General features: G+C 42.7%; 1 protein-coding gene across 7 annotated transcripts; it reads right to left on the reverse strand.

The window, feature by feature from the left end:
• Window positions 1-384: 384 nt before the first annotated feature.
• LOC108404048 (mas-related G-protein coupled receptor member X2) lies at window positions 385-18,940 on the reverse strand. Of its 7 annotated transcripts, none has more exons than XR_012122633.1 (6): window positions 18,863-18,921; window positions 7,919-8,010; window positions 7,003-7,197; window positions 4,428-4,619; window positions 1,866-2,245; window positions 385-1,333 (listed from the first exon to the last, which is right to left on the reverse strand). XR_012122633.1 is itself a non-coding variant. In XM_017671476.3 (2 exons), exon 2 carries the CDS (start codon window positions 17,025-17,027, stop codon window positions 16,041-16,043), a length of 987 nt encoding a protein of 328 aa, XP_017526965.2. In that variant the 5' UTR covers window positions 17,028-17,052; window positions 18,863-18,940; the 3' UTR covers window positions 13,927-16,040. The 7 variants fall into 7 exon arrangements, 1 of the variants encoding a protein (XP_017526965.2); XR_012122634.1 differs by having other exon boundaries at window positions 1,866-2,176; window positions 4,428-4,622; XR_012122635.1 differs by having other exon boundaries at window positions 2,004-2,245; window positions 4,428-4,622.
• Window positions 18,941-20,273: the final 1,333 nt, after the last annotated feature.

Genomic DNA, 20,273 nt, shown 5'->3' on the forward strand with positions numbered 1-20,273 from the left:
GCGTTTAATTGCCAGTGTGAATCTTTCTAGCATCAGTGAACTCTATGCCTCCGGTTTAGATGGAAGTACCTTCAGATGGAAGCTTCCTGCACTGCTGAGTGGTAGACCTGGTGGACAGCTGCCCTGAAGAGGTGCCCAGGCATGCTGTGTGGACTTTATGAAAAGGAACTAAACTTTTACTGTGTTATATCAGTGAGATTTTGGTAGTGTTTGTTACCACAGCATTACCTACTCTCTTCTAATCAGTATAGGATCACATATAATTTATATAATAAAAAGGATCATTACCATTTTGTAAAATGTAATCAATTAAACCTGTATGATATTTAAGCATTTTGTCAAATTTCATGTTAAGTTACATTTGTAGTAAATAATCATCTTCAGTTTGATTTAAAATCAAGATCACTTCTTTATTCGATCAAGGGATTTGGTTTATCATGAATAGTTAACTGAATTGCAGACATGTAGTATTGGGAGTGACCTCAAAGTTTCATCTTGCACATCTCACAAGGTCATATAGAGGTATATTGATAGCATCCAATACAAATGATTTGTTTAAACGAATGGGTTCCAAAACCTTAATAACCATAAATACAAGGAGCACTTAAAAAAATGGACACTCCTAAGTCACACTTGCAGAGTTTTGGTTAAGGAGGTCTAGGATTGGACCTAGGAAATGACATTATAAGAAATCTGCTAGGTGATTTCAATCACAGGGCTGGGACTCAGTGGTCTAGAGGATGACTTTCAAATTGCATTGGTCATTACTTCAATTTAAGTTTCACTTAAATTTTTGTGTTCACATTGAAATCAAAATCAGTTTGTAGTCTCAGGTCAGGCTCTCTAGAAGCAGAATCCAACATGGGGATTCCTGTGCTCTCAGGAGAAACCTCTGAGGAATGGGGAAAGTCAGATGCGGAAGGGGAAGAGGCTGAGCAAGAATCTGATTTCAGTGAAGTCTAGCCTTGGCACGATCTTGCAGGGAGCTCTGGAGTGTAAATTGTACCAGAGTTTGTCCCATCTGGGGTCGAGGGAGCTGGGCTTCTGTACATGCACCAACACTGGGCAGTCATTCGTTACAGGCAGCCTTGGTTGGAGGTGGCTCCAGTCCCCCAGGGACAATTGGTTGGTGGATTCCAAGTGTGAGCTGTTAGCAGGAATTCAGTTGGCAGCTAGGGGATGAGAACAACAAACTGGAAAAAGGAATTGAGGCATCCTGACAGCACCTGCTACAGTCCACCTCTCACACCACTTGCTTTTGGATCCACTTGCTTCTCATATTGAATTCACTCCCTCTTGTCTCAGCTTCTCCAGGATCCTGGGTGGCCACAGTCTGTAGTGAAAGTTGCAAGAGAGGGAGAATGAATGAGTTATGACCTCCAGGTCTGTAGCTGCCTCCAAGGCTTGTGTTTGTGTCTGATGTCAGGATGTAGTTGAGAATGTTGCTGTAAGAGTGTCCTGGGGGCAAAGTACACTCTAGGACCAAGTACACTTGTTCTCCTGGGAAGGTGGCCTATTTGTATATCATGAATATGTGACTAATAAGACTGGTATTTGCGTTGACTGCTATAAAACTCAGGGCCATAAAGGGGTTTGCAAGATTGGCACTTCAGTCTCATTCCTGGCATCACTTTGTCCCCAAACCTGAATGTTTTTCTTTAGTTTTTGGCCTCATGCTCAATTTATACTGTAATGCATAACCCAGATGTCTTTGGGGGCCTTGCATTCTTACTGTACCTTTGTCTCCAGAATCTGGTTTATAGCTGATCTCTTTTTTTCTCTAGTGTATCTTCCCAGAGAGAAGCTCATCTAACCACACACACATGCACACACACAATTACCCCTCCACCCACCAACCTACTCACTTTATTGTTAAGTATGGTGTAGACTTCATTGACAATGTGAGGGTCATGAGAAGAGGGCATATATTACATCACATAAATGAATACTCTCTATACAAATAAACATGTCCATTTTCTCTCATTAGAGGTTTCTCACAGGACCTTTGCCCTATTTGGTACACAGCCAGCCATCTGCCATCTTCCTAGCTCTTCTTCTTTTCCTTCTCTTTTTCTTTCCTTCATTCTCATGATCAAAAAGAAGTTCTCATTTTCCCAGTCTCCTGGTGTGTAGGGTCACTCAACTTGTTTCCAGATTTATCTCAGAGGGAATGATCCTTCATGAAAAGAGGGAAAGTCAGGGGCCTCCTGTCTGGCCATCTTGTTCCCAATTGTATTTTTACATTCTAGCAATAAACAATCAGAAAAGGAAGTAAAAAATATCATGCACAATAGCATCAGAAAACATAAAACTCTCATTTGACAAAAGGCGTGCAAGATTTGTATAGTAGAAACTACAAAAAGTTGCTGAGGAAAATTGGGGGAGACCTAAATAGTTAGCAAGATATACAATGTTCATGAATTCAAAGACTCTTTATTCCAAGATGTCAATTATCTCCAAATTAATCACTAGATTCAACATAATCATAGTTTAAATCCCATGAAGATTTTTATAGCAAATGAGAAGTTTGTTCTAAAATTTATATCCAAGTATAAAAGATTTTAATAGCTAAAATTATTCTGAAAAGAAAAACAAAGTTAGAGGACATACACTACCTGATTTTAAGACTTACAGCAAAGCTAGTCATCAGAACAGTGGGTATTGGTTTAAGAAAAGACCAGAGCTCAGCACACTTCTTTTGTAAAGGGCTAGGCAGTAAATATCACAGCTTTTTGGCCATGTAGTTTCTGTCACAACTACTCAACTCCGTTGTCATAGTGTGAAAGCAGCCACAGGCAATATCTAAGTAAATGGACAGGGTTATGTTCCATTGAAACTTAATGTACAAAAACAAGCAATGAGCTGGATTTGGCCATAAGCTGTAGTTTGTTGACTACTGGACTAGACTAATAGAACATATCAGACAGCCCAGAAATATTCCCATACATATAAAGGTAGTTTTTGCCAGAGGGATTAAATAATTCAATAGGAAGGAAAGAATGTCTTCAACAAGTAGTGCTAGAACAACTGGATAGCTGTATTGGAAAAATGAACCTTGACCCCTGCCTCAAACTCTGTCCCAAAAATTAATTTGAAATGGGTCATCCTTCTAAATGTAAAAACAAAAACTATAATGCTATTAGAAGAAAACATTGGAGAATACTTTTGTCTCCTTGGCTGTGGGCAAAGGTTTCTTAGAATGCATGAAGCACTAGCCATAAAAGAAAAAAATTGATGAATTAGACTTCATAAAAAACAAAAACTTCAATCCACCTAAAGATACTTCAAAAATGAACAGGTGAGTCCCAGACTGGGAAAAAATATTTGCAGTACATAAATCTGACAAAGGATTTTTATTTAGCATATATAAAGAATTCCAATGGATTAATATAAAGAGACAAACAACCCAATAAAAATGGATAGCCGATTTGAGCAGACATGTCTATAAAAGATACAAATGGTCAATAGTGCATGAAAAGATGTATCCTCTTTTGGGGAAAAGGTTGGTATGCTTCAAGTATATGTGGAGCAGGTATATGTGCTAGGGAGAAGCTTAACTTTGTTTTATTATATTTATTTGGAATTAACTATGCTGCAATGAGGTGTTTTTAAGTGCCAAGTTGACGGGGTCAACTTGGTGGGTTTGAAAGCGTCAACCTGGCTAGGCTGAGCTACGTTTTCCAGAACTGTGAGGAGGATGAGGAGACTTGAAGGATAGTCTCCATTTACCATGAGCACTTCCTTCCCATCCTTCTCTACTCTGTTTGGCATCCCAGGGGGTGGCTTCCATGTACCTCCACAGGGGGGGTCCTGCCCTTCCTGTTTCTGGTTGAATTGAGCCACTGGGACACAGCAGGAGACAAGAACAGGAGTGGAAGATGTGGGCTTTTCATTGCTTGGCTCTCTCCTTGCTGGGCTGGGTGTTGGCCAGGGCAGCTCCTCTCCATCTGTTGGGGCACCGTCACTTCCCCTTAATCCTGCCCATCTTTGCAAATACTTCCCTCATGAAACACTCCTCACTTATCCCAATCTGGGCTGTTTCTCCTGGGTATCTGCTAGATCCACAAGAGAAAAGAGCTTTACAAAGCTAGTCAAACAGTGAAACCTGGGTTAATAGTAGTTCAGCCCTGGCAAGTAATGCCGCACATTACCTTGCTCCTTCAGGTAATGCCAGAGGCCACATGCTCTCCATGACAGCAGGTTTGGATGGATGGAACGAAGGGGAGAAGATGGGGAGATGGATCCCTATTGGGATCTCTCATAGTTGGGGTTGCAAGCACCCTAAGATGCTAGTACAGCTGCCTTTCTGTGAGGGATGCACCAGGACCCCAGCATGTAGAACCCCAAAAAGAAACACAAAATGGGAACTTAAAGCAACAATCATAACTGGCTTTGAGAATAAGACTCGTGCTGGTATATCTCCTTACCTTCCTCCAATCTCCTGGTTGAGGTAGAGAGCTGACCTGGGCAGAAGGGGAGTCTTTCTGAGATTGAGTGACACCAGAGGACACTTCTCTATCCTCTCAATCAGGAGATGCATCCAGGAGCTGGAGTGAAAACTGGTGGCTGAGCAAGGCTTATCAAGATACTGGACAGACCCGTGATTTCCTGTGCAGGGACTGCTGGCAATTCAGAGAGCAGAGCTGTTTGAGACACGATCCCTCACTGAGATGTTTCTCAGCATTTGCCCACTTCCACGTATCAGCGTCTCCCATCCAACCCCATCCTGTCCACCTCCCAGGAAGTAACTTCTGTTCTGGAGCCTGTAACTGACAATCGTGAGCTGGGTAGCAATGTCAAGCAATGTGAGCTTGCATTGTAAGACTTTATCCCTAAAGCATAAAGTATAAGATAGTTGATTGAAAGTTCAGCATGGCCTGAACTCTCTTTGTTTGTTTGTTTGTTTCCTTTATCAGAGCAGTATGGATTCATATGTACAATTTCTTTCCAAATGATAGAGAAGTGTAATCAAAGTGACAGTCTCCCAGAGTCCCTTTCTCTAGGGGCCACTTTCCATTCTTACATCTTTTATTATTGTCAGCTTAGAAGAGTAAATATACTTCTACCTTTAATTTTTAAATTAACAAGTGGATCAATTGACTTCAAAGTGTCTAGAAAATGAAAAATGGTTCTTAAACATATGGAAAGACGAGAAGCCAAACTTATAAATAAGAGATATGCAAATTAAAATTACACAGACTATTTTACTCACTGAAATATAAAGGACCCAGAAGTTTGGTAATGTACTGTGTGTGCATGAAGATGGTTGGGACAGGGCATTCTTACACATACCCACCATTAAAATTGAGCAATATATTTACAATTTTGTCGTATTTGCTTCTAATCTCTGCTTCAAAATGACTAAATAAAAATTTAGCTACACGTCAACCCCTAGCCTGCATATCTTCTCTCAATGATCTCCTCAGAGTTTCTGGAGCTGATATGCACTGTTCTCTCATATGTGGAACAGAATGTTAAAACAGAAGTTTTGATCTAAATATGAAGATACTATAGATACTACACTTCAGAAGAGGTACAAGATGACATGCAGAATTTAAACATGAGATTTCTGGTAACTGCTTACCAACTCTTAACCCATCATTCATATCAAAGCTATAAAAAATTTGAGTTGAATTTTTTTGTGAAGAATAAAATGTTGAATTTAATTTAAAGATGAATTTAATTCAATTTAAAGAACATCTCCCCTGCTCCAATTTGGCCTTTTGCAGGCAAAAAGACTGCAGCAGAGAGGGGGTACATTCTGCGCTTCTCTCTTCCTCTTAACCTACCACCATTCTCCTTGTTTGTAGCTGTGGTTTCTGATGCTGTAGAGTTGGGCATATTCCAAGGAGGAAGGTCATGGGAGCAGGATTTGCCATTTTTGCTTTCTCTGGATTTGACAGCATTGTACAGTTGACTCCAACTAATTTTGCAAAACTTATGCCAACATCTATCATTTCAAAACCACCACAGACATTACTTACTGCTCATTGCTCACAGCACTGCAGCCTTATGATCCTTCCTAAGAGGGATCTAGCAACCATGACCAGATACTTGGGGTGTTACAGGGAATGAATGCATGCAGATCACCATTCTCTAAACAACCTCTGTGCTTTTATTAACAGTGCTGCTATGAATCACCTCTTCTCCCACTTCCATCTGTCCAGATCATATTTCTCTTTCCTTGCCTGTCTCAAAAGGTTGGTATGGATGGCCAAAGTGACACGGGTACTTGCTTGGTAACTTTGGAGTCATCAGTTCAAATTCCAAGTATTTCAAGAAATCTTGCCAGATCCACTTGCCACCACATACACACTAATGAACAAGATCTTTCTCTCTGCTCCCCATCTCTGTGTTTGTATCCTGGAAAGATTCAGAGCCAATTAAAACAATATGATAGGTGTGTGTGAGGAACTCTCTTCTTCCACACTCTGCTGTAAGTTTCTGGAGAAGAACAAAATCTTGTCTATTTTTATAGCCAGCATTGATGTATTGACAATATTGACACTCTCTTACCGTCGAACAGAAAGAGCATGAGGCAAACTCTCTGATTTCCAGGTAGCTGCCAAATACAGGTTCAGGTGAGAAGAGTATATGCTCACGATTATAGTCAGAGTGACTGTAGTCACTGAGGCTGCCTGATGTGTAACAGAATTACCTTTTGTCCATGTCTATGGTGAAGTCCACTTATTCCAAAAACAGGTACCCAACAACAAATGGCATAAGATTCAGACTGGGGCAGTCCCATGACCTCACTATCTGTTAAGGCTGCCTAGGATGGGCTAATGACTCAAACAGTTCATGGAGCAAAGCATGAGAATCCAGGTTCCCTGACTCTAGGTCCAGTGTTCTTCCCAGTCCAGGACTTTGAGGGTCTGCATCCCTGAATGTCCTAGGATGCTGAAGTAGGCTTGCCTGGGGGCAAGGGCTTCCTCTGGTGGAACACAGGGTAGTGGGACTAGGTAGTGTAATACTGTGGCCTGAGCATCTGCAGACACTCACCTTGGAAAATGTTTTCACAGATTGTGCATTGGTGTGGTGTCAAGAGTGCAGACTGAGAGCTGGTAGAGGATTCAACAAAATGAATTTAATGATTTCATCAATCCTGAAACTTTTGCTGAGGATGTTGTCCATCACGAGGGGCCACCTGGATCCATACAGTCATGCTTCATGGGGGCTGTTAGATGTGATGCTCTTCTTCAGGATAGAAAAGCAAGACAACTTAGAATTTGTAGATGACCTCTCCTCTGAGCACCACTGACCACCCCACAACATCAGTCTATGATAGCATGTATCACTCTGTGCGGCAGTCTGTCCTACATGAGAAAATTGTTAGCTCCTTGAAGATGGGTATGTTGTTTTTGATTCTCCAGTGTTTGGCATGTGGGCTAGAACACAGAAGATGCTCAGTTATTATTTATAGAATTAACAGAATGACTGAGTGACTTTGCTATGAGTGATATTTTCAAGATTACAAGTAGATAGTTAATTGGAACTTCTGTTCAACAGCAATTATAAAAAAAGATACATTCGAATAAATAAAAATATTTTATTTTTACCTAGACTTCATTCACCAAAAGTGAAAGAGAAAGAAGGACTTTCCTTTGACTATGGGTCAACAAATAGAGCTCTATTCCTTCTTGCAGACAATCCATTAAGCATCATCTATGATATGCAATTTGGATTTATTAAAGTGGAGATCCTAACATTATCTATGTAGCATTCTGCATGAGGATACTTTTAATACTGCTAAATCTTTTCAATTTAGTGTTGTTAGGCTAATTCAATACAATAATTTTGAGACTAACTTTTATTGCCCTTTTAAGCATTCATCTTAAATTTACATAAAAATTATAATTCTCTGTTCAGACTCATATTTTATTGATTTACATTGTATTTTGACAAACTAGGTAATTACCTGTACAAGTCCAACTGGCAGAATCAGAGCTGGAAACAGACTCCATTGGTTCTTGTGAAGCAGGTAACTCAGTGTTCTGGTGTCCAGGTGTACTAGAGAATAGCGAACGGCCCTAAGTGTTCAGTGTTTACTAGATATCAATCAAGACATTTTTGAGATGAAATGGACAAGGTTGCTTAAACAGAGTCTATCAACCAGAGATTTATTTATAAGAAGTTTGCTCTATACAGAAACAGCACAGTGCTTGATCAAGTAAGTTTAAATACTGTTTGTTGAATTCATGCATAACTAAACAGCTGCGGGTGACAGTTCCTAAAAGGTGCCAGTGGAGACTTTCCTATCTTTTGTGTCTTCCCAACAGGAACTCCTGGCTATCCTGCATGATCCACCTTATGGTGAAGCTACAAGGAAAAATCATCACTGGCTTTGGAAAGAAGGCAGCTTTGAGCAACTCTTTCCTTCCCTCTATTCTTCTCCCCAGAGACAGCAAGCAGACCTGCAATGAAAGGTGAAAGCCTTCCTCAGACTGAATGGCTCCGGAGGACACTTTCTGTTCTCTTGAGTGGGAGATGCCCACGGGAGGTACTGTGAGACCTGGTGACCAAGCCAGGCTTTTCAAGAAGGTGGACACCACCGCGACTTCCAGGTGGAGCTTCTTGAGAAGAATAGTTGCTGAGAATCTTCTAAATTGCAGGACAAGTCCCATTCACTGGGGATTCAAAGACATGCAATCTGTTCTTCAAGACCTCACAGTGTGGTGGAGGAGGGAGACATAGAAACAAATTGTTATAGTACAATGTTATAGTTGCTGTAATAGAGGGATGCAGGGCCAGGTGAGTTCACTGTGTGCTGCGGTGGCTGGGAAGCCCTCACCTATGGCCAAGCCCTAAGACAGCATTCAGAAATCAAGGGATACGTGTGGGGTACAGAATCAGCAGAGTGCTAGACTGGGAAGAACATTATATCTGGAGTCAGGGAAACTGACTTCTGAGTACTAAACTGTGTTATAGGAATAAGGCATATATTTGGTTGAAAAAATTGGCAACTGTAGGTGGTATTATTTTTATAGCTACCTTGTATCCTGATACTCAGATTTCACTTGTCAGCTCCTCTCTCTGAGGGTAAATCAGAGGGGCAGCTTCATTGCCTGTGAGGAGCTGACAGTCTGTTGTGCTGTCACACCATCTCATGGTGGCCCCTTCCTGTCTGCCTGAGTTCTCTGAGGAATGAGTAATCACTGGCAGAGAACAGTCCAGAATTCTGTGGTGAACCTGTTTTTATCAATACAATTGACTTGACTATGGGAGGATCAGATGTTTTCAATTCTGCTCCTCATGGAGACTGGCTATGAAACTGACTAAAAGTCACAGCCAGAACAGTCAGTACAAAATCTTGAGGCTTACAGAGTGTTCCCAAAACTAATATGTGTAAGCTAATAATAAATGGTTTCCAAGATATTTCTATTTTGAAATCGACACAGAGGTTGCAATGGCCAAATTGGAACTGGTAGGACATATTTCTAGATTTTATGTTAGTCAAGGCAAGAGTTTAATAGCCATTTACCAGCTCTCAAAGGCAAAGGGCATGGTTTTCTTTACTAGAACCTGAGGCCAGCTTGTCACCATGCCAGGGACAAGTGCCACCAGAGGACTTTTCATAAGTCCAATTTCCTGGACTGTTCTTTTGCAGGTAGAAAATATGTCCCTAAGGACATTTTTCTAAAACTCAGGGAACCCAAGGAGATTAGAAGTAGCATAACTCATTTATGAGCTTTCTACTTGCAGAATGTTCCTAATCACAAGACTGAACATGAATCTTAGGGAAACATAGGCTGAGAGAAAAATAAGGAACCTTCTTTTTCTATAATATCAGGTAGAAAACAATTATGAACAAGGGTGTTTTATGGTTTTGGACAAGGATTCTTACCATTGCAATGATAATTGCAAAGAAAAAGCATTCAATAAGGACAATACAGAGAAAGATAACATGAGAAATATATTGGTAACATCAAGAAGGATGGAGATGTACGACTTTTAGACTAATGCTTTCTCTGAGAAAAACTAAAAGCCAGAATAAAAATGATCTATTCGAAGACATTGGGGAACCACTGAGGCACTTCAGAGATATGAGACTGAAAAAAGAGTAAATAACTGCCAGGTCTGGCAGGGCAGCCTTGACTCTAAAAGTCCCTTTTGACTGACCAGGGAAGAGGCTGTTCATCACTTCCCCAATGTGTGTTCCCAGGGTTACCCTCCATGGGTTTCTCTGGGAACTCAAATAAGACTTGAGCACCTGCTGTATGTATGATCATGAATTCTCAGGGCCACCCTGCTACGTGGGAATTACCATCCCCTTGTTACAGAGGGGGAAAGGGAGGCTTGCCGAGATCAAGATACTCACCAAAGGCCAACAGCCTTGGAGTCCTGGAACTTGGGTTTAAATCCAGTTCTCTCTGATGCTAAAGCCTAGGCTCTCTCTATTACAACATGGACCCTCTACTGACAGGGGACTATCTGTGGTCTAAACATCCCCACCCACTGTCCTAGACACATCCCTTGGAGGCAAGAGAAGGTAAGTCTGGACAGGCTGTGTGGCATGGCAACAGGACTTGGCCCAGCATTGCTTCTGCTCCGAGACAATGGCTTCTGCTCCAGAGCAGGAAGTCAGAAGCCCTAGGCATGAACTGTGGACAATCTCAGTGCCTGAGAATGGTCTACCCACCAGGGAGAAAGGTCATGGCTTAGGGTCATGAAGAGAATATGATCTCTGGCTATGGCAGTGTGAGGGTGCTCAAACCTCTTAACCTCTTGTGCTAGAAATAACTCAAGGTGCCAGCTTTATGAGGACAGGGAGTGCTTTACTGTTGTCTGTTGCTGTGCCCCTAGGGCTTAATGCTGTGTGAGTGACACAATGGGAAGTCAAGAAAATTTTAGTCAACGAGTGAATGGGGAGCCTAAGGGTTGTGGAAAATTTGGATTCAATGTAACAAAAATTCTTATGAAATTAGTCAACAAAAAATACACATGCAAAGAATTGAAGAAAATTTCATTCATCATTATTCGTTTTGTGGAAAGCTGTGGTGTATTTGGAAGAATTCCTTATGCCTGCACAAATATCTGAGAGGGTCACTAGATGGTCTCCAACCCAGGGAGGGCCAGCATATGGCTTTAGTGAGCACCTAGAGGATTTAAGTTCATAGTTTAGGGAGAGGATTCAGAGCTTAGCTGAATTTCTTTAAGAATAAGAAACAAGGTTGGGAAAGGAGAGAGGTGACAATGGGTCTGAATGGAGGTAGCTGAGGCATAGAAATACAGAGGGAGGATTATTAGGTGATTTTTATATGAGATAAAAACCCACTCCTTGTCCCCCACCATGTGGTTTTTGAGTCAAGTTTTCCTTGCAGATTAATCATTTGTATAGGAGAGCTCTTGGGTGGGGAGATTTTTTTTAAGTGCTTATTTCTACTTTAGGAGGACTTTTAGTCAAAAGAGAGATGCTCTTGCAGATTTCAAATGACAAACAGGGACCATCTCACCTGTAGGTGAGCAGCAGCAGCTGGTTGAGTGCTTCCTTGGTACGACATCTTCTAATCCTCTACATAGCCATATGAGGCAAGGGCTAATATTATTCCCATCTTGCTCACAAGGAAACAGAAGCAGAGGGGGTTGAGTGATATGCTCCAGGGCTCATGCCAAAGAGTGGTAGAGCCTGGGGTTGAACTCACAGGTCTGTGTCAGCATCCTCGCCTTTTACCAGGCCTGCAGCCCCATTACCAGGGTGGTATGTCTACTATACACAGAGAGCAGTGAAGGGAGGAAGCAAGTGACTCTCAGGGACAAATCTAAGGTGGAGATTTACTTAGGTTTTATTAAACTAGAATAGGCACATTTTGTAAGTAGCAAGGAAGTGAAGCCCATCCAATGTGGATTGAGGAAGAGATGGGTGGAGGACTGCTGAGAACAGGCCATGGAGCCCAGGAGCCCTCCCTGCCTCCGAACAGGGCCCAGTCAGCCCAGACTGGCTCCCCACTGAGTCCTGGTAACTTCTCCTTCCCCTTGCCTTTCAAGCTTAGTGATGTTAAGTCTACTTGCTATTGCTTCCTTAGGGGTAAAGGTAACAGTTCTATATTACTTTGCCTAAACCTGCCCATATCAGTAAATAGTCCTTGATTAAACTCTTGTCAATAATCCCATTTTAGGCCATCTGGTTTCTGCTGCCACCCTGAGAAATACAGAAAGAAAAAGAACTTCTGAAGGCAAGGAAAACAGATGACTAGGTTCTTCACAGCCCTGCAGCTTTGGGATGCATACGTGTGCCCTATCTGGCTCCTTAAATTAAGGAAAGCAACAGATTTCTAACCATGACAGCACGTGTGAATGGTTGAGAAGGTGGGGAGAATGGCAAAGGGTCTAGTAAGGGGGAACAGTGTTGGTTTACCAGTTCAGACCTCCACAGTCAGGGCTTCCAGTACCCAAAGTTGACAGGAGGGAGCTTCATGTCTCCAGTCTTTTCCTTCTGGAGACCCTGCTGCTTCCTGAATACTCCATCTCCAGGTAGAGGTATGCGGATGTGTAGTAAGAGGAAAAAACCCAACAGTGGCTTTGGAAATAAATACTTGATAAATGTACCTTTCCTCCATTCTTCTTGCTGGAGGTGATAAGTTGACCCGTGCTGAAACTTCCTGTGGTTGACAGTCACTAGAGGACATTTATCTGTCCTTGAGAGGTGCCGGCAGGGGCAGGGTGAAGCCTGATGCTGGACTGGGGCTTACCCAGGCGCTGGGCACCCCTGTGGTTTCCTGTACACGGACTGCTGGCAAATGAGAGTGTGGAGTTTTCTGAGTCATGGCCAGTCATGGGATGTTTCTCAGCAGTTGGTTCAGCTCTGCTCCTGTCTCTCAACCACTGCTCATCCGCACCTCATCCAGAGCCTGTCCCCACGAGTGGTTGTTGTTGTGGAGCCTTTTGCTGCCAACTGTGTGTCTGGGCAGCATTGCCAAGCCACGTGAGCCTGTGCTCTGAGGATTTATAGCTAAGAATAAAGCACACCCTCCTTACTTGTCACTCAAGGCCCTCTAGGGCTTGGCCTGCCATTTTTCTTTATCATAGAGTTACGCCTGCAAGTTTACATTTCCTTTGCAATTCTTGCAGAAGTGTATCGCATAAATGATAAAAGTCTTCCTGAATCCTATTCTCCAGAAGTAACAATTTGTTTCAGGTTTTTTTCTTCTAAATTCTTTCATTCCTTACAGTCGTAGATTTGAATAGTAAACTAATATTTTAATTTTTTAATTTATCGGTATTAACAGGATCAATTGGCTCCCCATATGAGAAGTAAAGAATTCAGGATATGACCAAGAATTTGGAATTTAAATATCAGACTGAGAATTTAAAATAACTGTGATGAATATGCTAAGGATCCGGAAGGGAAAAGTAGACAATAGGCAGGAGCAGATGGACAATATGAGCAGAATGATGAAAAATAAGAAAGAGGAAATGCTAGGAATAAACACATGGTAACAGATGTGAAGAATGCCTTTGATGGGCTGAAGAAAGCCTTTTCCTGCAGGAGCCCTTGTGTCCTGATACAGCCTTTGAAAGAATCAGTGAGCCTCAAGATACATTAATAGGTATTTCCCAAACTGAAAAGCAAAAAGAAAAAGAAGACTGAAAAAAATGAAACAAAATATTCAAGAACTGTGAGATGATCACAAAAGGTATCAAATACATATGGTAAGAAGATCAGGAGAAAAAAGAAAGAAACGGAAGAGATGTTTGAAGTAGTAATGGCTGAGAATGTTCCAATTATTGTCAAACCACAGATTCAGGTAGCTCAGAGAACACCAAGGAGGATGAATACAAAAAAACAAACAAATAAAATAAATCTATACCTAGGTATTCAGTTCATTTTTGGAGGAGAGGTTCTATTTAATATGATACTCTAGTGATAGATGCATAATATCCTGCATTTGTCAAACTCACTGAACTTTATGACACAAAGTGAACTGCAATGTAAGTTATGGACTTCGGTTTATAATAATGTATCATATTTGTCCATCAATTTTGATAGATGTACCACATTAATGGAAGGTGTTAGTAACAGGATAGACTGTGTGGGAGAGTAGGGATGGGGACAACGAGTGTACAAGAACCCTCTGTACTTTCTGTACAATTTTTCTATAAATCTAAAAGTACTCTGGAATGCAAAATCTATGAAAAATGAATAGGCAAGCCACCATGTGGATAAATATTTATAATATACATAACTAATGAAAGACTCATTGACTACATATAAAAACTCCTGCAAATACATTATGCCAAAGGGAACCACCACTTAATAAAAATGGGCAAAACACAAACATACACTTCAAAATAAAATACAAGTAGCCAATAAGCACATGAAAAGATGCTCAATTTCATAAGTCACTTGGGAAACGCAAATTAAAACACAGTGAGAAGCCACTTTACACTCATTAGAATGGTTAACATTCAAAAGACTAGCAATACCATGCTGGTTGGGGAGCTTCTGGAGCAACTGGAACTTTCATGCATTGCTGGTGGGAATGCGAAACAGCACAACACCTTTAGAAAAAAGTTTGGCAATTTCTCATGGAATTAAGCATACATCTTCCCATGACCCAGCAATTTCACTTCAAGTTATTTACCCAAGAGAAATTAAAACATAGGTCCAGAAAAGAACTTGAATAAAAATGTTCAGAGCAGCTTTATTTACAATAGCCAATAATGGAATATTATGCACACTAAACTGTGGTACCACCACACAGTGAAAGAGTACACAGCTTTATAAAAGAGACACAGGATTGATACATGCAATGCAATGACAAAAGTAAATCCCCCAAATATTTTGCTGAGTAAAAGAAGATAGGAACAAAAAAAATACATTGTATCATCCTAAATGTATAAAGTCAAAGGTTAAGCAAAGCTAATCTTTGGTGTCAGAAGTAGGAACAATAGTTGCCTCTGGGTCACAAGGAATGTCTGAGAGGGACATGAGGGAACATTCAGAGGGGAGGAAAATGTATTATGCCTTGACGGAACTTTGAGTCACATGGGTGTATCATTGCCAAAACTCATTGAACTGCACGCTTATGATCTGTGCAATCACTCTCTCCTAATTGTACCTCAATCAAAAAAACGATTCCAAGAGGCAACATTTAAACTTAATATATTATTTTTATAGAACATGCAAGTTAAAAAATCTCTTTCTGTAATCAGATTAACAAAATAAATGTGAGCTTTTTGGAATAAAAGGCCAGTCTGACATAGATCCTGTCCTCAGAGAACATAGAGTCTAAAAAGACCCACCGATACCTTCCAGGAAGGATCAGCGAGCCCCAGAGAGGGAGGGTCAGGGAAAAGTCAAAGACATGGGACTGCGTGGGGGGCAGTGGGATTCCCCTGGAGGGCGTGAAAGGCCCACAGGAGGACAACTTACCTCCAACTTTAAGTGAGATTTGATGTTAATTAATCTGGTTATAAAATGTAACTTCATCCTTGCAAAAGTGGAAGATGGGGAAAACAATAAACTTAAAGATGGTGATTCAAATTTAGCAAATGGAGATTTAGCACACAGGTTTGCCTTAAAAATTAATCTATTCATTCATTAAGTCATTTCTCCAATGAACATTTATTAAGCTAGGGAGATATTTTAAGGCCTGCCAAAATCAAAGAAGACTGCTCTTTGGGGCTAGATTGGACTTTAATTCTTTTAATTTTACTGAGACAGATAGTAGGAAAGTGACCACAGAGTCTTGTCAAAAGTGAAATGATCTTTTAGTCCCTGCCAAACGCAGTAACCAAATTTAGGCCTTTCCTGCACTACTTGCAGCCTGTGATGAAAGTGAATCTTCAAAAGTGGAGCCCAGAGTTTGCAAAGTTCACCTAGTGACAGGTGAAGGCCCTGGGCAAGCAGTCCTTGACACACTGCGCTCCGTGTTTGTGTAATGGGCCCTGTCTTGCTTAATCTTCATGAGGATTATTATCTTAACTGTTTTAAGATCAGAGGCCCAGGGGCTGAGAGAAGTTAAGAAAATCTCCCAAAATGACAGGGACAATGCTGGCTCTCAAAGCCACATCCGTCTGACTGAAGCAGAGACTCTGAGTCAGCATAGCAGGCTGCTTCCTGACAGCTCCTGGCTTTTCTGAGGAAGGCCGGCCTGACTTTCATCCACCTCTGATGCGTCCTGCATAGCCCTCTGGAGAAGCAGCTGGAGGGTTTTGTGCTTCTTTGGCCACCGCTGCCTGAAGGAGCCAACGAAGAAGTAAATGATGGGGTTGGCACAGCTACCGACACAGGACAGGACAGTTACAACCAGATAATATAGTTCATCCAAGCCATTCTGAACCCAGATCAAGAGGAACCAATGGATTCCAAAGGGCAGGCCGCAGAGGAGGAAGGCCAACACTGTGAGCACCACGGTCACATACAGCCTGGTCAGCCGCATCCGCTGGGAGCCGCACAGCAGTCTGACCATCAGGGCCAGACTGGACCCAGAGAGAAGCACAAATAAGAAGATCAGCCATGCTGCAGTGATGAAATCAAACACCAGACACCAATCAACGTCAAAATCCCTAAACAGGAGGCCACAGTACCTCCCCTCCAGGAGGCTCAGCAGCAGGGACAGGGCCCAGAGCAGGGCACACATGATAGCTGACGTGTGTCTGGGGCGGTGGCAGCGGTACCAGATGGGCCACAGGACTGACAGGCAGCGCTCCACGCTAATGGCGCTGAGGATGCTCAGGCTTGCGAGGTAGGCAAAGGTCAGCACAGGGAAGACAAAGCTGGGGATGCACCTGGAGGTGGAGTGGAAGGAGCTGATGAGTTCCTCCAGGGCAAATGCAGTCTGGAAGGACAGGAAGAGGAAGTCGGCCCCTGCCAGGTTAAGGATGTAAACGGAGAAGGCGTTCCTCCTCAGGCGGAAGCCCAGGACCCAGAGCACAACTGCGTTTCCTGCCAGCCCACCCAGGGCAGGTATGAGGGTCAGAAAGGTCGGGATCAGGAACTCCACAATGAAAGTCTGTGGAAGGGCCTGGTCACTTCCGTTCATTGGTGTGAGTGCGCTCGCCCAGCCTGGGATGGTGGGATCCATGCTCAGAAACCCTCCACTGCTGCCCCTGGGAACATAAGAATGTACAATCATGATTCGCAGGGCCACCCTGCTCTGTGGGAAACACTGTCCCCACATTACAGAGGGGGAAAGGGAGGCTTGCCAAGTCTGATACTGAAGGCCACATAGCCTTGAAGGCCTGGAACTTGGATTCAAACCAAGTTCCCACTGACTTTAAAGCCTGGGCTCTCTACTGCAACATGGACTCTCTACTGACACGGGGATATTCTTCCGTCCAAACACCTCCACTCAGCCTCCCAGAGCAGCCTTGTATGCAGGAGGCAGGAAGAGAAAAGTCTAGGCAGGTTATGTGGGATGATAATAGGACTCTGAACTCAGCATTCCTTCCACCTGAGACTGAGATTTCCTCTTAGGGCTAGGAAGTCAGAAGTCTCAGGCATGAGCCAGGGGACTCTCAGTGACTGGACGTGGTCCATCGACCAGAGAGAAGGAGATCATGGTTTAAGGTCGTGAAGGTCATGACCTTTTGCTATGACAGTGTGAAGATGGCCAGGCCTCTTGGCTAGAAATGGCCTAGTGTGTCAGCTTTATGAAGATAGGAAGTGCTTTTCTCCTGTCCATTGCTGTGTCCCCATTGCCTAGCTCTGTGTGGGGGACACAGTTTAAGTCACTCTTATAATGAATTTCTTTCTAGAGCAACCAAAATCATACATTTAAAATACTTATAAATAACTGTGTGCCCCCACCTTTGAAAACCTAAGTTCCATTCTCAAGGCATTTATGATGATAAGAGATTATTCCGAAGAAGTGAGACCAGATAGAGAGGGGCAGACAGTCAAACAAATATTCTGAGTAGATACAATGAGAAATTGATCCAATCACACCTAAAGGGAGGGAGAGAGAGAGAGAGGGAAAGAGAAAGAGTCCCAGGAAATAGTGACTATGGGGAAGCTGTAAGAAGAGATGGATTTTCTCCATTTTCCAACAAATTGCATTTCTATCTTCTCTGTCTTTCTCTGTGTCCTGGGAGGGGTCATCTCTGTGCCTCATCTATGGGCTCCCTTTTCCTCTGGCTCCTGTGCTTTCAGTGAAAGGGAGACACTGACAGGAGATCGGAGGGCAGGAGAAGGGCAGTTGGGGTCTGTGACTCCCTGACTCTCTCCCCACAGGCTGTGAGTTGGTGGTGGCCCTGTTATTCTACTTGAGGACACAGTTCCTGTCTGGTGGGCCTTTCCTGTAGCTGCAGCTACCACGACAGCCACAGCCACAGCCCTCCCCAAGTTCTGGAAAATTCTCCTTCCCCTTCCCCAGGCTGAAGCAATGGTAACAGCTCCCAATTACACCTTGTCTTTGGGGACCGCAGCATCCTTTATAAGTTTCCCTTAGCCCTGCCCACACATTCATAACCAGTCCCTTCCATCAACTCTCCTCAATTACCCCATTAGATCACGCTCTGTATTTTCTGCTGGGACAATGCCAGATACAAGGATACAAAGGAAAAAAAACACACCTTTGAATAGCAAGTAAATCTGTGAAACCTGAGGTTATTAACAATTTAGCTTTGGAATGAAATGCCAGATATCCTCTTTAATTAATTATCCCTAAATTAGATATCCCTAAATTAGATATAGAGAACAGAAGCAGAGATAACCTGGTTGACCCCATTTGGTTCTCCAACAGTCCCAGCTATCAGCACCCAAATTCCCATGAAGGAGCTCCATGTCTGCTGCCCCTTACTGATGGGTGCTCCTGGCCCCCTGCATGCCCTACCCCAAGCGGAGTTCATGAGTATGTGGACCAAGAGGGAGAAAACAAAACTGCTTTTGAACAAAGATGGTTCTTAAGCAAACTCTTACCTTAGCACTCACTGTTCTTCTTGCTGGAGGTGGTGTGTAGAAAAGGAAGAGCTTTGTTGGGATTGATAATCAGCAGAGAATGCTTTCTTACTCTCTAGATGGGGAGGTGCCTGAGGAGCAGAGTCTGGTGACTGAGTGAGGCTTATCAAGATGCTGGACAGCCCCCATGATTTCCACCCACAAGTTAGAGTTAGGGTTGCCAAGGGGCACTGGCTCATGATCCTGGAGATGCGTGAGACAAGAACCTTCACAGCGTATTTATCATTTGCCCTGACTGCAAGTCACTTATCTTGGCCTCTCCGCTCCTGCCCTGCCTGGCTCCCCTTCCTGTGAGGAATGGCTGTTATGGAGCCTTTTGCTGCCTGCTGTGAGCCAGGGCAGGAAGCAGACCTATGGAACAATGTAAGCTTCCATAGCTCAAAAATGGTTTGCTTGGCATTCAACACTCTGCCTAGAATGGCACACTTGATCTCTTAAAATTTAATCACAGAACTAATTTATGTATATTATTTTTCTTTCAAATGACACTGAGGTGTGTAGAAGGAAAGAGTCTCTTTTAGTCTCATTCCCCAGTAGCAGCCAATATGTCCGGTTACCATTCTTACTTGTTTTAGAAGTTAACATCACAGCTTTGTATCACAAAACTACATTTGTATTTTTGATTTATCGGTATCACATCCCCTTATAAAAAATAAGGAATTTAGCATGCCCCACACACTGCCACCTTTCTCCCTCTCCATCATGAAATTTCTTAGCTAGATTATTTTCAGATGATCTAGATCCAGCCAATATGTTAAGCCTTAGCTCCTATGACTTCCTTTACTGAGCCCATGCTGCAGCCAAATTGAGTTACTTGGTATTTCCTTTAAAAAGGTAACTATGAAGAATTAAGACAATCAGAAAAATGTATGCACTCACTTGTTCATTTACATGGCACTATTATGTGCCTGTGTTGTGCCAGGCACTGTTCCACACAGGGCAGATGCAGTGATGACTAACATGCAACTTGCATTCCAGAGGAGCTGGCTGAGCTCACTCTGGGCACGAGTGTGATGGAGAGGAGTGTTAAGACTCAGCATAAGGGCCTTCAACCTCCAGAGACCTGGAAGAAGAGGAGGACTCAGCCAACACAGCAGTAAGAAGCAGCTACTAAGGAAGGAGTCAAGGTGGAGAGCATTGTACCCTAGAGACTGAACTGAAAAGCTGGTTCTAGAAGGTGGGAATGAACAACAGCACAATCCTCCTCGAGAGACTGAGTAAGATGAAGACTAAGAACTGACCTTGGGATATGCAATATAGCGTCATTGCTGATCTTGACAGGCATGGTTCAGGGGGATACTGAGGCTGGAAGATTGAAGGGGTGGGTTTAGAGGGAATAGCAGTTGGTGTGACCATATACCTGGAAAACCCC

The sequence above is a fragment of the Manis javanica genome, chromosome 11, assembly GCF_040802235.1.
Source record: "Manis javanica isolate MJ-LG chromosome 11, MJ_LKY, whole genome shotgun sequence".
In the NCBI taxonomy this organism is placed as follows: domain Eukaryota; kingdom Metazoa; phylum Chordata; class Mammalia; order Pholidota; family Manidae; genus Manis; species Manis javanica.